At 43.2% G+C, this 26421-nt stretch overlaps 1 protein-coding gene across 1 annotated transcript; it reads right to left on the bottom strand.

The window, feature by feature from the left end:
• On the bottom strand, positions 1-26132 carry LOC131081033 (lutropin-choriogonadotropic hormone receptor). Its single transcript, XM_058019894.1, has 12 exons — positions 26127-26132; positions 23874-24103; positions 16152-16223; positions 13247-13321; positions 11534-11608; positions 10923-10997; positions 10757-10834; positions 8138-8206; positions 7427-7501; positions 6112-6297; positions 3542-3622; positions 1-1282 (listed from the first exon to the last, which is right to left on the bottom strand). Exons 1-12 carry the CDS (start codon positions 26130-26132, stop codon positions 1-3), a joined length of 2304 nt encoding a protein of 767 aa, XP_057875877.1.
• Between the last annotated feature and the right edge of the window lie 289 nt (positions 26133-26421).

Below are 26421 nucleotides of genomic sequence, written 5' to 3'. Positions count from 1 at the left end.
TCACAACTGGCCTTGCAAAGGGTAACTTGGCACTCTGGGTAAATTTTCCTTGTGAGATGTCTTGTCCCGTGGTGCAGGATAGGGCTTCTCTAAGGCTGACAAGAGCAGGAATGCTTGGGAGGCTTTGGTGGGGGCCGTGGCTGCACCGCCGTTCTTGCAGTTGGAGTTATAAGCAGAGAAATAGTTCATCCTGTAGAGCTCTGCTCGGCTCTTGCAGCAGCCAAGCTTGCTCATCAGCAGGAAGAAATCCCTCCGAAAGGCTTTGGTGAAAATGGCGTAGAGGAAGGGGTTGGCGCAGGAGTTGACGGGGTAAAACAAAACCAGCAGGATCTTGGAGTTGGTCACTGTGATGAGAGGAACTTTGAAGGCAGCGGATATGGCAAAAAAGGAGATGGGGGCCATGCAGGTGAAATCTGTGAAGATCAGTATTGCCATTCTCTTGGCGACCTTGGTGTCTTTATTGGCGGCCACCAGCTCTGGGTTCTGCACGGCGATGTAAATCTTGATGTAGCAAGCACAAATGACAACGAAGGCGACGACATTGAGCACCAAGATGAGCAGGATGTAGGCTTGGGACAGGCCCGTTTCGATATCCATGGGCAAACAGATGCTGACCTTCATGTAGCTGCTGACCCCGAAGAGAGGCAGCAGGGCTATCCCGATGGAGAAGAGCCAGCCCCCAAGCATGATGGGCACGGCGTGGCGCAGGCGCAGCTTGCGGTCCAGCTGCATGGCATAGGTGATGGTGTGCCAGCGCTCCAGGGTGATCACCGTCAGCGTGTACACCGACAGCTCGCTGGCAAACACCGTGAAGAAGCCGGCCGTGCTGCAGCCGCCGCCCGTCTGCCAGTCGATGGCGTGGTTGTAGTACTGCCCGCTGGTCTGCGCGTCCACCGAGGCGATGAGCAGCAGGTACAGCCCCATGCAGAAGTCGGCGAAGGAGAGGTTGCACATGAGGAAGCGCGGGACGGTGAGCTTGTAGTGGCTGGTCAGCAGAACGAGGAGCACGGTGAAATTGCCGGCGATGGCCAGGATGTTGATGAACCAGATCAGCACCCTGAGGAAGCTGTAGCCCAGGATGTCTTCGCAGGGATTGAAGGCGTCTGGTTCCGGGGTGCACGTGAGGACTTTAGGCTGGCAGAAGTCATACTCAAAGTCAAAGCCGGCCATTTCGCTGTCGTCGAAAATGGTTGAGTAGCTGTAGGGAGAACTCTCATAATCTGTTCCAAAGGAGTGTGTCTTCCTCTCTGCTGACCACAGCAATGTGCTGTTGGAGTCATCGCTGTAACCATGAAAAAACCACCCCCCAAACAAAGTGAGTTATTTGTTACATGCCACTCACATTCTTTTGCAAAAGACAACAGATAAGAGTTGTTCTAAAACAGTGACATCCTCCATTTGTTTCTACAGGGTGTTTACAAATAACGAAGCCTTGTAAGGATGCTTTGTGTTTGGGAAGCAGCCTTGGAGAGCAGCAGGGGTCACAGTCCTATCCACAGAAATGCTCTCTTATACAACTTGCTTATTTGTAAGTACTTCACTTTCACTGCTTTGTGGAGGAGCCATGGTTCTCATGCTGCTGGTTGGCTGCAGTCCAAGCCACAGCAGTACCTGGGCTGATGGGTTACAGGTTTGATGCACAGAGGTTTCACAGGCAGTTGTAGAAGCCATACTGACACAACCTATGGATTTTAACTGTGCACCTTTGCTCCCCTTAGGAAAGGCACTTAGCAAACAAATTCCTGAGACTGTGTATGGCTTGGGAGGTGCTGAGGAATTTGCTGTTTGTAGTATTATAGGACAAGGAGTAGAAGTGCATGGTTAACTAAATCACACTGATAGCTAGGAATTTGTTAAATTTAGGCTGCACCCAATGCCTAATTAAAAATGTAGGTTTTTAAGATGGACTTCTAAAATCTCTAGGTCAGCAAGAGTGTGGTGATAAGCCTGCCAAAGAAGAAATGTGTTAAAAGTAAACACTGTCTTTTCTGGCACTTCCCTGCCATAACAGGTGCCCATTTCCCAACTTCCAAATCATCCTGATATGAGTGTTTGGTGGGCAAACACTCAGTATGCAGTGTTGAGACCTAGAAAATATCTCTATTGAGGACAACTCTTGAGAAAACTGGTAACTTAGGAAAATTTAACTACACGCTTAAGCTTCCACATCTACTGAAGCATGTCCATTAAATGATATTTCTGGAGCAGGGTCTTAACTGGCAAATGAAATTGAGCTGCTTTTCAGCTATTCCTGTGGGGCAAATAATGTCCCAAACTCATTATCCTTACTTCTCTCTGTATATGGAAAACTGCATTTACTTGCCTGGTTCAAACTGGAAAAGCAGGGAATACTTTTGACTCTATTTACTTATAAAAATGATTGTGATTTTCTGATGGGCTGTGTGAATGTGCTGCTATGTGGAAGCTGGATTTTTGTGGGTTTTTTTTTGGTTTTTTTACTAGTAAGAATTCAGGACTTTCAGATGATTTCTGCTGTGGTTCTGCAGCCATTAAGCCCATGAACCATAACCTTATTTTCACTTGCTTATTATAATGCCTGCTCATTGCTGGGAGAATTGCTGGGATTGGGATTTGCCAAAGGAAAAATCTTCAGGAGCCAATAGGCTGGGCAGACTATTTAATGCACAGCAGGAGTGCAACAGATGCTAATGCAAAACAAGCAGACAGATAAAACCAAATGGCAAGTGTAGGAGGCCTCACCAACCAGCAAACAAGATAATGTCCAAGGAAGTAATTATCCCAATGAATCAATCACATCTCAGCTGTATCTAGCCATTGGGATTTTGTGACCATAAGCTTGTTTCTTCTAGACTTTAGAATGCTTTGACGCCTCGTCAGGGCTGCTAAGAAGTCCCAAGGTCTCCCATGTAGCTGCAGAGGGATGAAGAATAGCAAATCTTTTAACTTCTCCCTTAAAAGCTGGGTTAGAGCCTGTGCCATCCAGCACAGCCAACACAACAGTTCTGATATTAGCCTTTCTCATTGTCACACTGAGCACTGTCAAGCAAAACTGTGATGATATGAAAAGATTTGTTTAGACGGAGTAAACCACTGGCACTGGGTCATCACACTTCTAGCTCAGGGACTCCATTCTACCATGGAAAACTATTGATATGCAGAGTTTGAGTTATCCTTTCTATAGGCAAAGAAAAAGTTAACAATAACACCTCTTCTTTGAATCACACCAATAACAGCATTTATTTCAGGGGATGGAAAGTCTCCATGTAGGCCACTAACTTCTGTAAATATTTAATCATAATTTTGAAATCCTTTCAGAATTCAGAAGACAAACTGGAATGAGAAATCTTGTGAAATCATGAGGGTTTTTTATTCCCCTTTCTTTTTGAAAATCCAAATCTTGGTTTAATGATAGCAAAATTACCACTGTGCAACTTGTAGAGGTGACTGAATTGGCAGGCAAAGACCTGCTTAGTAAAAAACATGTGAACAGGAGAAAGGGGAGGAGGTCTGTATTTGCTACTTCTGTATTTGCTACATTTCTATGCAGAGAGGTACTTACAGCATTTCGTTAGTTGGTCTCCTCATGGTGCTTTCACACTCCTTGGAGAAGTTGTCAAAAATGGAAAACAACAAATTCTGTCTGCAAGAAGGATGAGAAGAAAGTTAAGTTTCAGGCTGGATTTTGGCCAAAGCCTTGTCTTCTCTGCAAGTGATCTTCAGAGACACGTAAGGTAAGCCACTGCTGGCCTCAAGGCAGCACAAATGTTCCTGCAGACATCTGGAAGTGGGAAGGAGAAAAGGAGAAGCCTTCAAATGCTGTGAAAATAGGCAGTGTCAGGTTGTGTAAGGTGTGTAAGGATGGTCTTTCAGCTTGGTTATTGTGTAGGATGTATTTTTTTTTAATAGTGAAATACCTAGAACTTGAATTAAATTGTGTGTTTTGAAATATTGCATTGAAGTGGGCAAGATTCTCCACCAGGGTGAATGGAAGCAGTTAGGCTGGCTTTTGGAGAAGTGCCTGTTCACAGCTGCTGGGAAACTGGCCTGATACAGAACCCCAGAATGGGCCAGGTTGGAAGAGACCATGGTGGGCCATCTGGTCCAACCTCCCTGTGTCATCCTAGAGCACATTCCAGACAGTCCTGGAATATCCCCAGTGAGGGGGACTCTAACCCTCTCCTTTTAACCTGTTCCAGTGCTTGGTCACCTGCACAGAAGGAAGTTCTTCATCCTATTCAGATGGAGCTTCCTGTGCATCAGTTCCTGCCTGTTGCTTTTTGTCCCATTGCCCAGCACCACTGAACAGAGCCTGCGCCATCCCCTTGACACCCTCCCTTCAGATACTGACAGACCTCATTGATGAGGTTCCCTCTCAGTCCTCTCTCCTTGGGGCTGAACAGCCCCAGTTCCCTCAGCCTTTCCTCACAGGAGAGGTTCTCCAGACCCTTGACCTCCTTAGTAGCCCTCCACTGGACCTGCTCCGCTCATCCTGAGGATCCCACAGCTGGGCACAGCACTCCAGATGTGCCTCAGCAGGGCTGAGCAGAGGGCCAGGATCCCCTCCCTGACCTGCTGGCACTGCAGTTCCTAATGCAGCCCAGGACACCTTTGGCCTTCTTGGCCACAAGGACACACTGCTGGCTCAGGGACAGGTCCCTGGATCCTCTGCAGAGCTGTTTTCCATCAGCTCAGCCCCAAGGCCGTGGGGTGAACCTTCCCCAGGTGACTATTTTAAAAGCTGTCTGGGATCTGGAGGTAGACTTTGCGTGCTTGAAGTAAAGCAGTTTGAATAGTACAAGTTGAAAGGTGATGCATTTGGCAAAATCTCTGGTTCTGAGCCTTTGAAAGTAGCAGCCAGGTATCTACCAGTATGAATGGAAATGCCTTTGTCTCACCTCATTGCTGATGCCCCTGGTAGGGGAGCAGTAATTTCTTGATTTGCATGGGATTTCCTCCCCAGCAATTTATTAAGAAAACAGTCACTTAATAGAAATATAAGAAAGTGACTTACTAAGGCACATCTGTTTTTATAGGCCATGCCCATGCTTCAAAGTCAAGCACCCAAAAAACAATAGAGTATCAGAAATGTAGTTATCTTTATCAGAATAAATACCCTTTTTCTCTGCCAGAGTTGCTCCTGCATTTGATACACTCAGAGATGTGATCTGTGACAGAATCAGTTCATTAGCAATGGAAATGCTTAACAGTAGAATCTTTGTTCTGTTCGTGCAGAATCAAGAACTCCTTAGTAAAATGAGGTAGGCAGAGAAAGCACAGATTAACCCCTAATGTTACCCTAAAGAATTGGAATGTACTCCTGCCTTTCCAGGACATCCCTGAAGTGAAGGCAGGGGGGTGACACTGATCAGGCCTCCCACAACTGCCTGCTCAGTCATTGCTGGCCTTCATTTGAGATGGATGAGAAATGAGGCACCTCCATGGCTCAAACTAAAACCATCTGGAATTGCTTTGGCTGCCTGAAGCCAACTGGAGTTTGGTTTCTTTGAACCATAAATGCTGAAAAATGAGCTCCTGTTGTCTTGGGTTAACTGCCCCAAGTTTGTGGATGCAAAGCTCTCCCTGTGCCACAGTTTCCAGTTGTGGGGAGAACAATACTGTCTATTACTTGAAATGATTGGAACTAAACTGTGTAATCTCTCTCTGTAGGCTTGGGGCAGGCATTAAATTTTGGTGGGTAATTGAAAGCTTGCCCTTTCTATGTCATCGTATCACCTGTATTTATTAAGCTAAAGGCTACAGGGGTTTCATTTTATTTTTAATTAGGGCAATGTGCTATTGATAAAAGTTTGTTTTCTGTATGCCAGTAGGCTTTTAATTGAGATACATTTAAGAAAAATGTAAGCTTTAAACAAGCTTAGAATAACGTTTCTGCTGGCAGATCTGGGGCACAGGATGGGATCCATTTCTGCTCTAAAATAAATGGACATAATTTTCCTGGCCTTAGCAGAGATTTGCTGTTTCCTGCAAGGCCTTGCAATGCACCACAGTTTTAGGGTTTAAAATGTAACAGGAATAAAGATGATCAAACCATGTGAGCTGAATAAAGCAGAATTGCCATTTTGGAACTTCTGAAGCACTGTAGTACCATAATGTGCTGCTTGGACTTACCTTTCTGTCCTTAGATTTCGAAAAGCACAGCAGTGGCTGGGATATGTTAGGACAGCTTCCAGAAGACTGCTGAATTTATCCAGTGGTGGCAGCCTCTTTAATGAGTAAGATGAGGTTGCATTCAAGACCTGAATGGCCTCAAGCCCATAACTAGGCAGGGACTCCAGTGCTGTTGAAGAAATATCCCTGCAAAACAAAGAGCATTCACTTTTCTTTTCATCCCTGCAAAAATACCACCAAAGCATGACAGTAGACAACAGCAACTGGTTTTTTCATAAAGGTTCAGATCTGCTTCAGCACCTGATGCCCAGCTCAGAGACATGGTCTGTGAACTACAGAGCAGCAGGGTAAGAGCATCCCTGTGGCTCAGCAGCTCCAGCCAGGCAAGGAGCTCCCTTGATCCTGGGGAAACTGAAACCCACCACGCCAGGGGCTATGTCCTGACCTTTCCATTGGAAATTCATGCATGGAGTGAGAGATGTCTCTTTAAGCCAGAGACACTGAGAGAAGAAGGTGGGCAATAGTGACTCTCCAGCCAGCTGACAGGTAGGACACTCTCCTTTCTCTCTGCTTGGCTCTGAAAGGCTGTTCTAGGTGCTTTAATTAAATGGCTATTAATTAAAACCTCAAAAATGTTGTCATTCTTGCCAACACAAACTTAAGGAGTTTGGCTTACAGTAACTTCAGAGGGGCTGTTGCTGTGAAAAATGTCCATTAGGACATTAAACAAAGGAAAAAAAGGCTCACAATTCTGAAAGTGATGTCAGTAATGCCATGTTCCATAAAGCACCAATAAAAGGCACAAAAAAGGCATGTGCAGCACAAAGTGCTATTTACAGAAGCACACTGTGTTTTATTGCCAGGGCAGCCCTCCAGTAAGTCCTTGATTAATAAATCATGAGGATGATAATAACGAGTTTTATTCAGCATGAACTTACAGCGTGCAATCAACTGGTTCACTTTTATAAACAAGTTCTAAACCTATATATTGCCAAAACATGTCCATCCTACTAAAGGATGGTTAGTTTACAATGTCAGAATATAAGGTACAGGATCAGGAGGATCTGACACAAATAAAGCAAAATGTCTAAGAGGTGGAGATCAATGCCAACACTGGAACTGATATGTGTTGTGCAAACTCCTTTCACTCTCTGATTTCATGGCATCTCCTTGCCATGTTTCCACTTTGTACACAGAGGTTAAGAGATCAAATCTCCCTCCAGACCTGAAGCCTGTGTTTGCTGTGGTGACACAGCCCTGGTGGCACAGTGCAGTTCCCACAGGACACTCAGGTCATGGAGCTGTGGACACTTACAGGACATCTGGCCCTGTGGCCCCTCTCAGGGCATCGTTGTGGATCCGCCTGAGGTTCTTGTTGTCCTTCAGGATCCTATGGAACAAAAAATGAACTCTCTTTCCATCTGTGTTTTAAAAATCACTTTTTTGGTTTCTTCTTCACACCTGGTTCCCATTCTTTCTCCCACCACAGCAGTGGTTGTTGCACTGCCTGGCTGGGGAGTGCTTGTATTTCCCATGTGACCTTTACTTCCTCTGATGCTGTCAGATCATTATCATCTACACTTAAATGTGATAAATTCCAAATTCTTCTGACTTAAACCAGGAGCAAACAGGCGGGTTCTTTCACTTCAGCAGCAAATACACATTTTGCCCAAACCAACACACTAGTCCTCCAGTGTGTGAGAGGGATTAAAAACTATTGATGTTTCTAGGCATAAACTGTAGATTAGCTCTGGGCTACTGTTTCAAGTTCTACACTAATTTATGAAATTTTCTTAAGAATTATGAGCTTTTCTCACAAAAGCTGTACTATTTTAAGGGAAGTTGTTTCAGGAAAAGCAGTGAGAGCTGCAGGATTAACAACTGAGTCACAGTGACACTGAAAGTTGCAGTTTTCTCATGGGTATTGGGAAACAGAAGACACAGCAAGTTAAACTGAAGGAAGGACCTCTGACTATTTAAATTCTTATTTACTGTGTAAATTACTGAGGAGGGATAGCATACTCACAGTTGATTCAGCTTTGTCCCATTGAAGGCATGGCTGTGGATATCTTCAAATCCATTTTTATACAGTTTGCTGGAGATTAAACAAACATAAGGAAAAAAGATTTGGAAAAGGTGAGGTTACATTTTGTGCTACAAGTTTCAAACCTTGGTGCTGCATTCATTTCAATGATTAGAGTCCCTGCTTATAAAGAATGAAGGTAATATAGCTCTTAAATTAAGAAAGGTGCAGATTAAATTCTCTAAGCTCCTTCCTGCTTAGCTGCTGAAGAGAACTTCTGCTGAGGTACAGATCTTCCACCTGCTGAGGGGCTCAGCTGTGCCTACCTGGGGCTGAGATCCAGAAACAAGGCATTAGTCCAGGTAAGCTCCTGGCACACAGACAACAACCTGGAGGCAGGAGACCTGGATTTTGTGGAGTCAGCAGGTGCAGGTGGAAGACTGCAAGGCTGAGAGAGGTGTCAGAGGTGGAAAGCAACTTGTAAAGCCTGGAGGGAGCTGCTGGATTGCAGATCCTCTATGGAGGGACAAATCTGCCAAGGGACAGCTTTGCAGAGAGGCAGGGGTGAGCTGTGCATCATCCAGCAGGCAGGGAGTTATCAGCTTCTCCAAGGTGCTGCTGCCAGGCTTGATTTGTGCTGTGGGAGCCTTGCTGTCCCCTGCACAGGGACACTGGATGCCACCCTGCTTCCTGACTCCCCCCCTGGGGCCAGACACCTAAAGCCTCAGCTCTGCTACACCTCAAAGAGGAAAAGAGGTCCAGCTCTTTTCCTTCAGCAGGAGATGTAACCTATAGGTCTATAAATATCAATTTGTGATATTAAGTTCATGTATCCAATAGAAATTCAATACAGTCACTTGTATTTATTACTTTTTCTTTAATGTTAAGCCCTATTAGAAAACTTGGAACTGTTTATGAATTAAACAACATTTTTGTGGCTTTTCCACTTGCTTTTGGGACAGCACAAACTGGCCCTGTGAAACCAAGTGCTCAAGTGTGGGGAACACCTGGCTCTACTTGATAGATGGTATCTACCTCAGCACAACGCTGAAATTAGTAATAGCCCTAAAGACCATGACAATATGTGGGATCAATTTCCCAATCCACAAGAAGCATTAACTGCTGGAAAGGCTAAATTAGCTATTTGCAGTGCAAAGTATGACTGCAGGGTGACTTTACACCTCCATAGATCACTTGTGTTCCACCAGACCATGCTGTAGCAGGAGGAATTACTCCCCCTAATTACAGCTAACAACATGGGGTGGAGTTAACACGGAGCTCTACAATTAGGAAGCTGCTGATAAGATAATTCTTTTCTTCTTGTGGTGAGATCCCAATCACAAAAGGATGGGAGAAAAATGACTGTTGGCTGTTTCCTGACTCAGACTCCCTCCCATTTAATACACTTTAGGGTTACAGTAAAGACTTTAAGCACCTTTCTCCATCTCTTTTATGTTCATTTTCTTGCACCATTACCAGAATAATAATTTTTCTGGAGTTATTTTGAGAACTTGCTGGGAGGAAAGAGGCTCATAAGATGAAATGATGCACTAATGCAAGCAATTGCTCCTCTTTAGCATCGTGTAGGAGTAGCATTCAGTCACATTTATGCCCAGCTCCTCTCTCCTTTCCAGAAGGTATTGGTCAATACAGAAAATCTGGGTTAAAATTACTGTCATGCTGGCACATCAGCCTGATGAAGAGCCCATCAGCTGCAGTTCTTGCAGCTCCTTTGCAGGTGCAAATACCCCTGGAGTTTTGGGCAGGGCTCCTGTTGGATGTGAGCTGGAGCCTGGCCCCTAAATCCGGTCCTGTGGCTACTACACCTGCTCTCTGTGGATCACTGGGTCCTTCCTTGGGAAACCCAAATTTTGGCCTAAATCCTGCCAAGAGGCTTAGCTTGTGATTTCTCGTCTCCCAGCACTACTTTGTGGAAGTTTTCCTGAAGCCAAGTGAGCTGTGAAATCCATACAGAGTTCTTGCTGTGCTGGCAGAGGACATTGCACCTTGGCTTTCTGCATTCCTCAGGTGGGGCATCTCATAGCATCAAACCCACCCACCTCACAGGGGGCTGGAACAACGAACCCACTGCTGGCTAAAAGGCAAGTCTTGGGTGTGGAGACTGACAGGGATCTTATAGGAAAGTAAACTGAGGCAAAAGTAATCAGGGTTAAGAAGCAGTAGCCATAGTTTGTGCCAATTTATTCTGTGTCTCCATCCCTCCTTTTCAGAGGAATCCTGTGCAGCTGAAGCTGAGCTCTCCCAGACTGCTTGGTCCCTGAAAGCACTGTTTCAAGAAACCACATCCCTGAGGTAAGAACAGAGACTTTGGCCTCCAGTGCAGTTTTTGTAGTTTATATCTTGGTGATGGTATTTTTTAAAAACAACATTACATGGAAGATGAAGATTTAGAACTCTGGTCCTATTTCCTTTCCTAAATAAAACTCTGCTCTTCATCTTGAAGAACATCCCTATGTTTCTTAGGCATTTAAAATTCAGCACACAATACATATTTATTTTTTATGGGGCTGAATGTCAAGATTTTCATGAAGTCAACCCACTTTCCTCAAGCAGAAGTGTTATCCTCACAGAAGGAGCTAGAGCTAGGATTAGTTTACTCACAGAGTCAGTGATTCATTGTTCATCCCTTGGAAAGCATTTTGTGGTATAATTGTCATACGCAAGTTATCACAGAGCTCCCTTTGGAAGGAAAGAAAAAAGGAGTTTTTGTCAGTGTCTCAGGAGCAGGATGGAAAACACAGCTGGGTTAGCATGGGTCTCTACTTACAAAATAAAATGAGCTTCCATTGAGAAGATCTGTGTCAGGTCTGGAAATTGTCTTATTCCAGTGTTACAAATGCTCCTAGAGAAAAGCATCATTCCTATTTATAGAAGGAAATATTACCAGAGTGGATGCAACAAGAAACTGACTTGGTAGGTGTAAGTTTAACAGTGATTTAAAAACTGACTGACAAATCTAATTTTTAAAGTAAGCTCCAAAGGTATTTGTAAGACCTGTAAAAATCAAGTTTTCAGAATTCTCAAGCAGTGTCCTAGAGGAGCAGCATATGTTCTCACTACATTAAGCATGAGGGAGAGATTTTAGTTACATCTTCTGTTTAGTACTCTGTTAAAATGCAAGCTTTATTCTAGAAATAAGCACTTATCAGAACTACTTTGCAGACTTCTGTTTTGTCCATCACTGCCCTGCCCTTGAACACAGAAAGACCTCACTATTGGCTAACTCCAGGTTAAAGCTGTTGTAAAAAATGTACGAACCTCTAGGATGCTGTAATGCATGAAAAACCTTTCTCCTTACACTCCTTAATTTGATTTGTCTACTCCTTTGGAGAAAAGAATAAATAGAGCAAACAGAAAAGGAATAGAACTCTTTCTTACAAGTATTTTAGCCTTGGAAGATTTCTGAACGCTCCGTCCTCAATGTGCAACAGATTTTTTGTGTTCAGGATTAATCTGCAGCGAGGGAAAAAAAAGTCAGTATTATAATCAATATAAATTTGGGAGGACCCTGAATTTTGCTTGCAATTTACTTTCTCAGAAAACAGCCTGCAAATGTACTACTAGGTGCATTTAGTGGTACTGTTGGTAATAAAAACAGCCTGCAATTTTTAGGCAGCCAACACAAGATATTACTGCCTGAATTCTCATGGTTTTCTGAGCTGATCTGGCTTGCATATCCTGGTCACTGGTGGGAGTCGGCATTTTAAGCTTGGACCTGAGGGTGTGAGTGTGCCTGGTCCTTGCTCCACAATCAGACCCCTTCAAATCATTCCTCATTTCCATTACGTTGCTGACGCTCTTCTTAGCCAGGAAAGGCAGTTCCTCAGATAGTTTAACCTCTTAGGAGCTCCATGGACTTCCTTAGAGCAGTGGTTGGTAGAAGTGGATCAGCAGAAACTGGGATAGAAATGTGTTAGAAATCCTATTTGCTAGTGGTCACCTAAAAACCAGACAGATCTCTTAATCATGGAGCATTTCCAGCAGCTGAACTATCTGGAAAAGCTCTGTTTGCCCTAAAGGCCAATAACTGAAGGCCACCTCCCTCCCAGCCCATTACAAAATACGAAGGTTTTAGCATATGAAATGGTAAAAAAAGTTGAAATTCAAGGATGCCATTGAACTCACTACCCTGATCATCCATTGAATGTGGATTTGAGTGCAGCTTGGGACATCAAGCCCTTGCAATGTGAGTCCTGCTCAGCTCTCAAGATTCAAGGAGATTTGTTTGCCAGCTTCCTATAGCTCTTCAATGGCCTTGCTTAGCTTTTGGGTTTTGGAAGACAGGCATAAGACAAGCTATGCATAAGCTGTAGGTGAATGCATGGGGTGAAACCTTTCATTCCTTCCCTAAGCACACCACTGATTCTAGTGGAAGCTGGACTCAGTCAGAGGTTGAGTAATCTGTATCCCTTGCTTGTGTGACTGACTGGCTTCAGTGATGTTCACATATAAATGAAAAAGGAGATGAATTTGTCCTCAGTTGCACAATTTTCAGCCACTCACTGGTCATGCTGTGCGAAAAAGGCAGTAATGAGATATTGAATCAGATTTAGAGTTTCCAATTCCACTAAATATTTCAGAGCATTCTCCTACTCGTTGCTTGTTGCTTTTAACTCTCTCTCTCTCTCAGATGCCTGTGCTATGAGGTCAAGTTTAAAATCAGTGCATGTTCTGTTTGAGTAATATTTTAGTGCTGCACAGAAGAGCTATGCATACTAAGCAGCTGCATTTTAATAATGTAGGGCTTTGAAAACGGCGTCTTCAAAAAGAAAGATTTTTCTCATCTGTTGTCATCTCAAATTATTTCCCCACTTAGAAAACCTGACAGTGGCAGAGCTCCCCTCCTGCCACTGAGCTTACAGAAAGCAGTGGGACTCTGTGCAGGGATGTCTCTAGATCTCCAAGGCCAGGCCTTATAGAGTGCTCACTGTTTTACACAGGACTTTGATTGGCTTTGATTGAGATGTGTGATGAGAAAATTTCTCTCCAAAGTCAGAGACAGATCTGGTCCAGGAATACTTCTCTGCAGCCTGTGAACTCCTTGGTGATCCGAAACCACAGCGTGGATGCCTTTTTAAAACTGGTTCTCACATTTCAGACAAGGAGGGGAGGCTGTCAAAGGCACTCGCTTCTATTCTCTCCAGGGAGTCGCTCTGAGAGATTTCACTGCAATAAAAACAGCAGACATAAAGCAACACATTACCAGAAAAGACCCCAGAAATTGGCTTTCCACTTTGTATTTCCTTCCTTTATGCACATTTGCTCAACCCCTCCTGTCAGTCTTGTCTGTGCCTCACCTCAGACATCCTGGCAGGCCCTGGCAGAGGGGTTTGGGAGAGGACCAGCCTTTTCTGTCTTGGCAAAAGGGAAAGCCAACCCTTAGGAATAAGGGCCACTGTAAGAGCCAATTTCCATTTCCTCAGTAAATTACAGGTGAGTTAGAGACTGAGGGCCAGAGCAAATGTAAGCAGAGTGAGCCCAAACCTTGTAAGCCTTTTCCTCCCTCCCATTGTTGGTTCTGCTTAGAGAATTTATTTGTGGGGTGAGGACATGGATAACATTCCCAGTGCTTCATGTTATTATCAAGTCAGAACTATGGTCCTCTCATCCACAGATGTAGAAACACACAGATATGGATTCAGCACACCTCATGAGCAAAGTTTGGATTTAAATGCCATTTTCATTACATATGTGCAAACTGAAAAGAAGTATCTCTTTTCATCCTGACACAGACAAACATGACAGTGTTTGGTGGCACTCTGGGATTGTGATGTACAGATGCTCCTGTTCCACATGTGTACTCAAGATTAATCAATACTGACATAGAAAAACAAAACAAATTTATTAGATGCTTGTTAAATGCTCTAATGTTTTATTAATTCTAAAAGGAGCAAAGCAGAAACAAAGTTTCATTGAAAATTTTGCTTTTTAATTTTTCCAATTATTTATTATTAATTAAAATTTTACAATGACAGCCTAAAGGGAAGATTCTGAAAACTTCCAAGCAGAGAACTGATGAACAAGTTGATAAGTTGCTCCTTTTCCAGGTGAGCATAAATGAAGGATGGCAAATGAGTTTTCCAATAAAGAATGTCAGCCTAGAAGCTTCCAGAAGTTATGAATTGATGACCTGCAGAGCTAACAAGCCTGAAAAGATTGTTTAGCATCTTTGGGATGTACATTCATTTTGTGATGGTTAGGATCTAATAGGCTATGCAAAACTGAGTCCTGAAAGTAAATTGTGTACATTGATGCATATATAAGGGAAAGATCTTCAAAATTTCTCAACAGAATTGGCTAGAAGGGCACACAAAGCAAACCTAAGATTACACACTCTCAAGAAAAAAATATTTTCCAAACAACTGGACTGTGTTTACACCATCAGAGTCAGCATTGTCACAGTCCTGAGTGTTAGCTTAATTCCATTGCAATTATGAGAAGACAACTCTATTGGTGATACAAAATCCCTTAGACCAGAATAAATTCTGTATTTCATTTGTGGTGGCAAAGGGGGATGCACACTAGAAATCACACAGTTATTGTGTATGTGTGTTTTAAAGAACTATCAAAGATTTTTTCATCATCATAAATTCAGTGAGAATGTTATTTTTGGTATTGCATCAGTTAATTATAAATAAAAGATGGATGTAAAATAAGTGGCCTGATTCACAGGCTAGGTGGGATTAGTGCCTGCTCACAGAACTTTTTTGAGGTCTGAAACGTGGTTCTTTCATGGGATCCTCCCTGTGAGCCACAGTTTTTCTATTGGCATATGTTGGAATGACTTGAGGCATGAGAATAATTTAGCATCTTTCAGAGAGTGATGTGTTGCCAAATAGCTTATTCATGGATTTATAATTATAAAATATGTATTTTTCAAAGCAGCACTAAATCTCAATAAAATTATGAAGTGTTCTACAAACTAACTTCAGAAAAATACATTGATTTCCACACAGTAAATTTGTAAAGATTCATTAAAAACACACAAAAAGATCAATTAAATTCCTGTTATGGAAGGGATGTTGTCCAAGAACAAAACATTCTTGATGGAGACTATGACATGTGTACAGTTTGAGAAAGTGTAGCCTCAAGTCATGCAGGTAGGAGAAATTTTGTAGATTTAAGTTGGTCTCCAGTGTGAAAATAATCAAGTTCTCATTAAACATTCAGATGCAAGTGGAATACAGCACCACTGGAATCTGCTTTAATACTGTATTGCTGTTGGATATGTGCAGCAGAGAAGTACAAAAAGTGCACCTTGAAAAGAAAGCAGCATCTTCTGTGCTGCTGCTTAAGTTCTGGGGGAGGTCATTTCCCGCTCCTCACTGCACTGCTGTGTCATCAACTTTGTCCTTTAGAGGCCACTCAGTGCAGACAAAATAAAAAATAGAAAATAATGGAGACTCAAGCATGCCATTTCAGCTGGAATAACAGCAGAAATGAGGGCAGGAGGGGTGAGAAGAGCCTTATGGTCTGAATCCTTGATGGAAAATGGGTACAATGCTGAGGGTCAAGAAGCAGCGCAGACCCGGTGAGCAAAATTACAGCACTTGGAAACTGAAAGATCAAAGAAAGGGCTCAGTCCTACTGATCCTCTGCCAAGCTTCTCTCTCACTGCAAAATGCTGAAGAAATGCCTTATTTGGGTCTTCTACAAATGCATAATGTGCCATGGCTGTCATTGCAGAGGTAATGTTTGATGATAGAAATCTATCTCCTCTGCTAATCAAATGTTTCTCTCATCAGTTACTAAGCTGTATCCAGTTCTCTCTGACATGATTAATATTTCATTATTTGATCTCTAAACAGCTGTTAAAAATCACACATTTTCAAAGGATCTTTTGTGTACTGTTTACATGAAAAGGAATGCTATGTTTATCCTTCCCCTGTGGTTTTATTTCATCAATAGTGTGTATTAGCATTTTTACATTATTATAAAAAGGATGATTTAAAAAAGAAAATTAAGGAAAAGCCTATGGAAAATATTGACAACTTACATGATGAAGGCATCTTGAAGTCCTTCAAATGCATGTGATGGGATTACTTTTACAGGGAGATGAGTAAATGATCTGAAAAAAACAGAAGAGAGGGAGGAAAGGGTTGTAAGGCATGGTGTTTCTTTGTTTATAATTGTACCATTATGGTAGGGAGAAAACCAATAAAGCATAATGCCACCTTATTTTTCTCACAGTTCTCTGTACCTCTGGTGCCTGATCCATTTGGCATTGATCTCAGTTAAATCAAATTCAAAAGATATGGTGTCAGTTCCTCAACAGCATAAATTTGAGAGTAATCATCAGATCAATAATAATCATAACCTATTTAGTAAATTTATAGCCTGATGAAAGTAGGCTGCTGCATTCACAGTTAAAGGAAGCTACAGGCTATTTAAAGTTAGATCCTCAGAACAAGTGGCTTTCATATAAAGCTTTCTCTATTAAAACAGTATCTTTGTGTTGGCTGCACCATGTTCTCCTCCCAGCAATATCCCTGTAATGTTGCAGTGTGGCATCATGAATGTGGCTGTGCACAAAGTGTAGAAGAACTTCAAATCAGGCTGGTATAAAGGAATTCTTTTTTAAAATAAATTGCATCAGTGTGGTTAGTTGATTCAAAGCAAGTGTGCATTTTAAATTTAATTTTTCAGTTTCTCTGATTGAGAAATTAACAATGATGTGGGAGGCAGAAGCACATTTTACCATTCTCCACATCTGAACCACAGTACTTTTACCAGCCAATTTATCTATCCATGACCACATTCTCCCTGATAACAACCATAGGAAAATATTTAACATATTTCAAAATGTTATCTCTGTGAAAACAGATAATTGCTCCATTTTGCTTTAGAATGACAAATATCAGAGACATTTGTTTCCCATCCTTAAAACTCACCCCCTCAAGGCTTTTTGACTGAAATGTTTTCATGCTATTCACATAGCCTGCTTTTTTTTTCCATTGTTATTATAATCTTTTACATGAAGAAATATGTTTATTGCTGGCAATATTTATGTTGGCAATATTAAATGTTAATCAAGTTTTATATATAAATATATTTTATATGTAATATATAATTATATATGTCTATATATTTTACATAAAATATAATTTTATATATTTTAAATTATAATTTTAAATATATAGATTTTTATATATTTTATATATTTTATATAATTTTTAAAATATATATTTAAAAACATGTCATACCTACACATTAGAAAGGCAGACTGTATACACACCGTGTCTAGGGTTTACAAATCTGGATGTACCAAGGAGCCTGGAAGTCACTTCCTGGCTATGTTCCAAAAAGTCTGTATGATTTGGGGCAAATAATTTAGTTGCTTTGGACCTTGTCTTCCTGTCAGTAAACTGGGAATAACAATGTTTCCCTACCTAACAAGGATATATATGTTTGTCATTCCATTGTGATTGGGTCATACCTGTGTCCAGATTGATGCTGGCATGTTTTGCTCTGTGTGAGGTTTGGCTAAATCAGGAATGAAGCTAAGTCATGCAGCTTGAAGAATGTATTTTTTCCCTGAAGGGTAGAGACAGGTAGAAGTAATCTGCTGTAGGTTTTAACACTCTGAGCCAAAAGGAAAAGAACTTCAGAAAGAAGCAAAAAGAAGAAGCTGAGAAATTCCTGCTCTATAACCCTATAAGTGCACCATCAACTCAGGAACAAAGGAAATGGAAATGTGACTGAAGGTGCAAAAAATAAAACCAAATCTTGACTTTCAGTTACATCAGGCCATGAGCCTACTGCCTCCCTGTGACATGCTGCTGGGTGAGCAGGGTGCTGGTTGTAATGGATGTAGAATAAGTGGCAGGTGATGATCCTCAAGGATCATCATTGCAGTAACAGGTGATGATCCTCAAGGTGCTTTCCAACCCAAACCATTCTATGATTCTGTGAATATTCACTGAACAACCCCAGCTCTCTCAGCCTGTCTCTTTAGGAGAGGTGCTCCAGCCCACTGAGCATTTTTGTGACCTCCTCTGGATTTGTTCCAGCAGGTCCACATCCTTCTTGTGCTGGAAGCCCTTGAGCTGGGTGCAGCTCTCCAGGTGGGTTCCCACAAGAGTAGAGTAAAGGGGAGAATCCCCTCCCTTGCCCTGCTGCTTTGGATGCAGCCCAAAATACCACTGATTTTCTGGGCTGCCAGCACACATTGATGGCTCATGTCCAACCTCTCCCCCACCAGCACCCCCAAATCCCTCCCAGAGCTGCTCTCAATCCATTGTCTGTATTTGTGTTTGGGATTGCCCTGGCCCACAGGCAGGGCCTTGCCCTTGGCCTTGCTGAGCTCCCTGAGGTTTGCAGCCTCAAGGCCTCGAGCCTCTCCCACCTCTCAAGGTCCCTCCTCCCCTCCAGCGTGCTGATCCCGCCACGCAGCTCAGGGACATCCCCAAACCTGCTGAGAATGAGCTCTGTCCCACCCACCATGCTGCCAACAAAGGTGTAAATCAGAGCTGGTCCCAGTGTGACCCCTGAGGAGTGTCACTTGTCCTGCTCTCCACTCAGACATTGAGCCATTGACCAGCTCTGAGTGCAACCACTTATCCACCAACTGGCCCACCCATCAAACCCATCTCTCTCTAATTTCAACACAAGGATGTCATGCAGGCCAGTGTCAAATGCTTTGCACAAGTCCAGGTAGATGATGTCAGTGGCTTTTTATCATCCACCACTGCTGTAACCCCGTCCTAGAAGGCCATCCAATTTGTCAGGCATAAGATTTGCCCTTAATGAAGCCACATTGGCTGTCACCAATCACCTCCTTATCTTCCATGTGCCTTTGCATGGCTTCCAGGAGGATCTGCTCCAGGATCTTGCCAGGCATGAAGGTGAGACTGAGTGGCATGTGTTTCTTTGGGTATTCCTTATTTCCTTCTGTAAAAATGGGGTTTATGTTTCCTCTTTTCTTAATTCCATCAGGGTGTCAGCTTTCCTAATCTGATCCCATCTGCTTAATTCTTCTGTGCTCCTCCCAGGCTACCTGTATCTGCTTCCACCTTCTTCCTTTCTTTTTCTTTTGTTTGAGTTTGTCCAGGAGTTCCTTGTTAATCCATGCAGGCCTCCTGGTGACTTGCCTGACTTCCTCCTTCTTGGGATGTATCACTTCTGAGCTTGGAGCTGATCTGGAGCTTTCTTGGGCCCCTTTTCCCTCCAGGGCTTTATCCCCTGGGACTCTGCCAAGCAGGTGCCTGAAAAGACCAAAGGCTGCTGCAGTCAGGGGTGATGAGCTTGCTGAGTGCTCTCCTCACTGTCCTAAGATCCTCAAAATCATTTATGGTCCTGAGAGCCAAGGCTGCCCTTGGGCTTCACATTCCCCACCAGCCCCTCCTTGTTGGTGGGAACAAGGCCCACACTGCACCTCTCCTCCTTGGCTCCTCTATAACATGGAGACAGAAGTTATCAACAAAGGATTCCAGGAACCTCTTGGATTGCTTATGTCCTGCTGTGGTTGAAGTCTCCCCTGAGGACCAGGACTTGTGAATGTGAGGCTGTTGCTCTCTCTTTGTAGATGTCTCATCTGCTCTGTCTTCTTGGTGGGATGGCCCATTCACATTTCTTTCTGACAGCACTCAGATTGTCAAACTCAGATATGGCCATTCAGCTTTTGGCAAAAAATGTTTTTCAAAGCTACAAAGCTTCAATACACCAAACTTGCCTACACTGCTCGCCTGACTTCTGTAGCTCATGAAAGGAGGGAGGCACCCATCCTTAATACAAGTTGCCTGCGCTGTTTTGAAGACTTTTGTTAAAGGATAAATATTTGCTCTTTTAAGAAAATCTGTAAAGTTTCTTTCATATCTAATGTATCATGACTTGTGTGCTTGTACTCATTGCTGTCATTCAGAGCTGACAATGCTGCAGCTCCACAGAATTGCAGGACTTCTCATCTTTGGAAAAAGACAGGAAGAAGTGGAGCCAGACTTCCTGGCATTCAGCAGCCTTTGGCATTTCTGTCTTATCAAGATTGGTTTTCAAGGTACGTAATTCTATGCAGTAAAGTTTGAAATGGCCAAGCTAAATGTATGTAAGGTTATCCAGGAGCATTTGGAAAGACAGGAACTGCCACCACATGGACCTGAGGTCCAAGAAAAGCTTTTGAGAGCTCTGGATGCCCCAAGAGCTCAGGACCACTTCAGTCCTGCTGAGGAGGAGTCAAAGCCCAAGCCCACTCACACCACTGGAGGAAATTGCTGTGTTACAGAAGTGACCTTTTGCAAAAAGTGTTTAGTTGAACTGATTAATAATAACAATAAAGCACAGGCCCAATAGCAAGAGGTGTGAATGAGTTGTTGTAGCTCGGTTGGTTGTTTTATTTTAATATGTCTGTTTTATAGGATTACTTGTATTTTTAATGCCCAAAAGGTGAACACATAAGGTAGACTGCTGTTGGCAAGCATTTAATTCTGTAACATCCCTAAGCTTGGGACGATTGGGAATATTGATTGAAACTATGGCTGAAAAAACACTATTTTCCTAGGATTTTTATAATTTTCTGGGGGGCAGTGTAAAGGGTTGGCATTGATTTTTAAAGCCCTGCATTGGGCATTGTCTACCTGAAATGTGAACTGTGCTATCACACAAGCACCCAAAGTAACATTTTTCACTAGGTGATGATGGGTCATATAATCTCCTCTGGAAGACACTTTGTCCCTGAAACTGAATTCTTTTGACAATCCAAAAGAGCCAAATATGTCCCCAATAAAGACATGACAGAACTATCTACTTCTTCAGGCTTTTGCCACAGAGTTTTCTATTTGATATTTTATAATTTGGTGCCTAATCACGTGTCACTCACCCAACTGCAGAAGCTCTGCAAGCAGGGGCACACGTTCAGATACAGCAAAGTGAACCTCACCAAGAAATGAAGTTTTTGAAGGGGCAAAAAGATCTGAAGTTATCCAATACCCATTGCTGCACAGTTGGAGTTGGGTGCCTTTGCAGCTAGACTTTGCTTAAAACCCCAAAGTACATATGAGATTTCAAAAGAAGAAAAATAATGTTTTGTTTCAAAATATAGTGTATTAAAGATTATTTTCCTTCTGAGGACATGTAGCTGCTGTAGCCAAAGGGCATTCAAAGGTCTCTGAATAATGGAGGTTCTATAGTGTTTGTGTAATGTCCAAACTAACAGCAGGAATTTGAGAAAAAATATGGTCAATTCAGGACTGTATAAACCCCATAACTCTGCAACCTGTCAGAAGCCAAATAATTTTGAAAAAGTTTTTTAGCAATAATGTCACATGGCAAGGATAACTTGGGTAAAGAAAAATGGCTGAAATTTCCCTATGGGAAATAGACTGTGGACATAGCAAAGTATCAAAAATACATTTGGAAGCACAGATCATTACAGCATCAGATTTTACTCAGATCTATCTGGAGTTGCATAGTGGAGCTTATTTTCTTGACTAACCATACAATTAAGGACTATTCTGAGGTCTGGCACTGATGGAAGGATGTGGGCAGAAGGAATTGTGCTGGAACAACCTAAAGCAGCATTTTCCCCCCCCAAATTATTAATGCACTTGCAGCACCACACTGCAATTCCCCTGGTACATGGGAATGAGGGGTTATGAAGGGAAAAAAATAACATTCTCTTGCTTTCTCTCTCATGCACAGAGCCGTGCAGGGCAAGAAGAGAGCTAGGAGGACTGAGAGAGTATGGAAAGAGAGGCAGTCGGCACTAACAAAGCTCCAAAAGCTGTATGAATAAGAGAGAGGAGAAGACAACAGCTAAATTGGTAAGAAGAAACTGGTATGAAAACCAGAGGAAGAGATGAAAGAAAAGTAAAAGAGGTTGAATAACTACTAAACAAGAGTGAGAATATATGTACACCTGTGGAGTTAGTGACTACATTCATATGTACAGCTTTGTAATTGTATGGTGAATGCAAGTTTTTAAATAAAAAAATACAAAGAAGTGGAAATTTTAATAGTACAGGTTCCAGTTCAATATAAATCAGGCTGGAAGCAGAAGGAGATGTACATGTCTGTGAAAGACAGGGATTTTTTTAACCTTTAAGTGTAAATATTTTTTTGTAGGAGTATTGAGCTAAATCTTGGTTGAACTCTTTTCTGACTGTAAAGTTGGTTTCTACAGCCAGCCTAATAGCAGGACTTTGTGTACAATCATTAGGATTAAAAGCTATGTTGAAGGTAGAAAGGAAATTTTTATTTCTTCTTTTTGTCCATTACCTAGCCCTGTTGCTCTCAGTGAGGCAGAAATGGCAGCAGCCACAAACCCATTATCTGTCCTAACGTGATCACTGAGGTTGAGATGTGATTTCTTCTTGGGGCGACAGACGGAAAAAGGAGAAATAAAAGATAAAACCAAAACAGAGAAAGAATAAAATCAGGTACGTTTAGGGCTCTTGATAACCTCTCTGGGCTGTGATGTGCATCATCCTAATAGACATGTTTAATCCACTCTGTATGTGCTGTGAATACTGAGGAAGAAACATGATGGGAGAGTCTCCTGCTCCCATGGGCTCTGCTTTCTCTGACACTAAGGTAACACAGGGAAATAGGGAGGGAACCAATCCAGGACACAGGTTTTTCTACAATCTCTGACTTTTGGAGGAATGGTTCACATGGCTGTAGATGAGTACAAATTAGGTTTTCTTGCTCCTATGCATTCTTGAGCTAGGGAGAAAGGGAAGAGGAGCTCAGGGTTAGTATCATCCCTAGGGAATTTCAAGAGCGAGTTAAATTTACAAACAAGTCAGATGAGAATGGAAAACACAGACTTTATTTCCAAAAGGGTCATAATATGAAAACCCCAGCTCAATTCATGCAGAGATAACCAAGTGATCCTGGAAATGGCAACCATCCTATTGGCTGCTCCTCTAATCCCATATTTTGATGCCACGATTGTTTAGATCAGAGCTGTAACTGAGCCCATAAACAGCACAACACTTTAATAACTACATATATCAATTATTTGGTCTGGTCTCCTAAACCATGAGCTTGGACTATAGTGTGAGAGTGGAGAAAGGGAATGCCCATGATGCCTTGTTTTAATTTAATCCTAATTCCCAGCAAAGCATTAAGCAGAAAGTTATGATGGACCACCCTGCAGAGATCTAAACAGCTGTCAAAACTCACAGCAGCTTTTTTACTAAGAGAGGGGGAAAAGAAAATAGCGAATAACTTGTCAGTGAGCTGAACCTCAAGGAGTTTCAATGAGCCCAGTGAAGAGGATTTTGATGCTTCAGGATAGAGGGAAAATTAATCACACAAACTTTGGGAGAAGAGGTTGCAAGAAGTCCAACAGAGTTGTGAAAGAATAAAACCAAACCCTAGAACTGACAGAACGCTTAAGTTGACTACTCAAGACTTTAATAGGGTTTCTTTAAATGTAAGCATGCCATTACAAGGCGTTGGTTTTGGAACAGGAAAAGCAGTTTATGCCTCCGGCCGCAACGAGAGACCACAGAAAAAGCCCTGACACCTGCACCCCGTTCCTCTGTCACTGAGGCTGCCGGACGAGAAAAAGTCCCTCAAGGATGCTCGCCTCCTTCCCAAGGGGAAAACTCTGCGTCCGTTTCAAACTTTGAAAGTTCCAAAACTTCAGACGCGCGTCCCGCACCTCCGCGCGGCCAGGGATGCTCCGAGGGCCCAAAGGCACGGCGGTCCCCCCGTCCCGTCCCGTCCCCCCCGAACCCCGTGGCGGTCCCCGTGGGTGGGAGCATCCCGCGGTACTTACGCGCGGGCGGGCGCGGGCAGCGCTCCGTGCGCGGGCGGCGGGCAGCGCAGCGCTCCGTGCGTGCAGGCGCAGCGCAGCGGGCAGCGCCCGCCCGCCGCCACGGCCAGCAGCAGCGGCAGCAGCAGCCGGGGCACCATGGCCGGCCCCGCTCGCCTCTCGCTCGCCTCCGCTCGCCCGCAGCCCCCGGGATGCGCCCCCGCCTCCTCCGCCCGCCTCCGCCCGCCCCGCGGCTGGAGCGCCGCCCGCCCGCCCGCCAGCGGGGATGGGGATGGGGATGCCGCACTCCGGCCGCGGGGAACAGCCTTCCTTCCGCAGCTGCTCCACCTGGGAAAGCTGGCTGCAAGGCCTACAGGTGGCTGGCAGAAGTTGCCGTGGATTTTCAGAAGTACTGGTCCCCACAGTCTTATCTAGGAGGGACCACAAGCGATGCTGCCCCGTTCCTAGAGGAAAACTCAGCTCCCCAGTGCCCCCCTGTGAAAAACGCCAATCACTTGTTTTTTAAAATTTTAAAAGTTTAATAGTAATAAAATGGTTATATTAAAAAAATAGTAGTACAATTAGAGTAATAACAATTTGAACAAATTGAATTAGGAAAATATGAGACAATAGATACAAAGAGTTACGGATGTCCGGGTACCTTTTTCTGGGCAGCACGAGTCCGAAAAAGGACCCCCGTTAACAGAGGATTAACCCTTAAAAACAATTGCCTGTTGCATATTCATACACCTCATACATGGTGCATAAATTCCATTCAAACACAGGATTCTGTCTGATCATTGTCAACTTCTTCCTCCGAATCCTAACAGCGCCTTTGGGAAGAAGTTAATTTCTTTTGATAAGAGGGCAATAAATTCTTTTTCTCTGAAAGATTTTAGGTGTCCTGTGGCTGCTATCTCGCTGCGAGTCCTTTATTTTAAAAAAGTATCCTACATAGCATAGTTTCTGTTTTAACATTTTTTATAACCTAAAGCTATATTTAACATAGTACTTAAGAGAATTAATACAGCATTACTTTCTAACACAACACATATAATATTCATTTTAATATTGGTGAAAAGCCAATCATAAAATACGCATTTTTCACACCTCCCTTCGTAGTGGGAAAGCTGTGAGAAGGTGTGGGCCCTGCACACACCCATTTATCTGGCTGTGAAAGTCTTTGAGAGTTTGTGCCTGGGGGAAAATGCGCCGCATTTCCCTTAAGGGGGTAAATGCTTTTAGTCCGCACTCGTTGGAGGGTAGAAGGGCCTCGTTGGAGGGTGGAAGGGGTTGGGATACAAATGTCCGTGTCAAAGGCTCTTTATGGCTCCATTCAGGGTCCTGTGTCGCTGGTGAAGGATTGTGATTTGCCTGCTGGGTGGTCGGAGAGGCATCTCTGAGTGCGTGACTCGTTACTTTATGATCAATTATAACCTTTGTGTGGAAGCAGCAATCATGTTCTCAGCACTACTTCTCTTCACAAAGGTCCATTCATTTTGTAAAGGACTGTTTTCCATGTAACTAGCATTATTCTGCTGTTGTTATTATTGTTTATTGCTACAACTGTAGCTTTGAGAATCTAGAAAGAATCTAGTTAGAAGATAGTTAGAAATCAGGACCTTATTTATGGCAAGTGATGGAGCAAGCCACCCAAAAGATAATTGTTTCCCAGAGCAGGCTTTGTAAAATAAGTATAAGGGTATGGGTATAGCATCCTATCCCTCTCTTTGAGAGTATACAGGAAAAGTCAGAGTCAAGGAGGGAATGACACAGCACCACAGGGGATTTGCCTGAAAACAGTCCTTCCAACTTTAAAATCATGGAATCAAATAATAAGGCTTTATATATTTCAGGAATAAAATGTGAGACAGGAAGGAGGTGTGAGATGTGTGTGGTTCAGGGCATCCCTGTGTTGGCAGTAGTTGGCAGCTGCCAAGAACTTCCCTGCACTGGCCTCAACACCATGACCTGTGTCCATCTGGGCCAGGAACAGGAACCGAATCTTGCATAGGAGGGTAGGGTGGCAAAGCCTTCCTTTGCTGTCCCTTCCCAGAGCCCTTCAACCTTCCTCCTTCAGTGTCATCGGCTCCACTTGAGCTGATAGTGACATTAGCTTTTACCCTGACCTTGCAATGGTTATGAGGTGGCTCCATCACTTTATTCTGCCATGCTTGGCACACCTTTTTATCCAACTCTACAGCAGGGTTATTCTGATGGATGGTCTACCTAATTCCAGCTAGCGTGTGCCTTTGTACTGATCTCTCCTCCTCCTACCCTCATCTCCCCATCATCTTTGAAATCCAAGAAAGTGATGGGGCTTTGAAATCAAAGGATCAACTGAACTGTGCCAGCTGGAAATCGTGGGATAACATTGTGCCCTTGTGAGGACCTGCAATTGCCTTGAGATTTGTCTGTGTGTCACTGCTGACCCTTTCCTGATGCTCAGCTGCCAGTATTGAGGAAAAGCAGGTTTCTGGCTTCCTGCAGCTTGGTTTCCTATGGCAGGAATAATCAGTAAGGAAAAATCTGGTTATACTCTTGTGTTATTTACATGTGCCCCACATACATT

Source organism: Melospiza georgiana, chromosome 3 (genome assembly GCF_028018845.1).
Source record: "Melospiza georgiana isolate bMelGeo1 chromosome 3, bMelGeo1.pri, whole genome shotgun sequence".
Lineage (NCBI taxonomy): Eukaryota > Metazoa > Chordata > Aves > Passeriformes > Passerellidae > Melospiza > Melospiza georgiana.
This window is presented reverse-complemented; position numbering and strand designations above follow the sequence as displayed.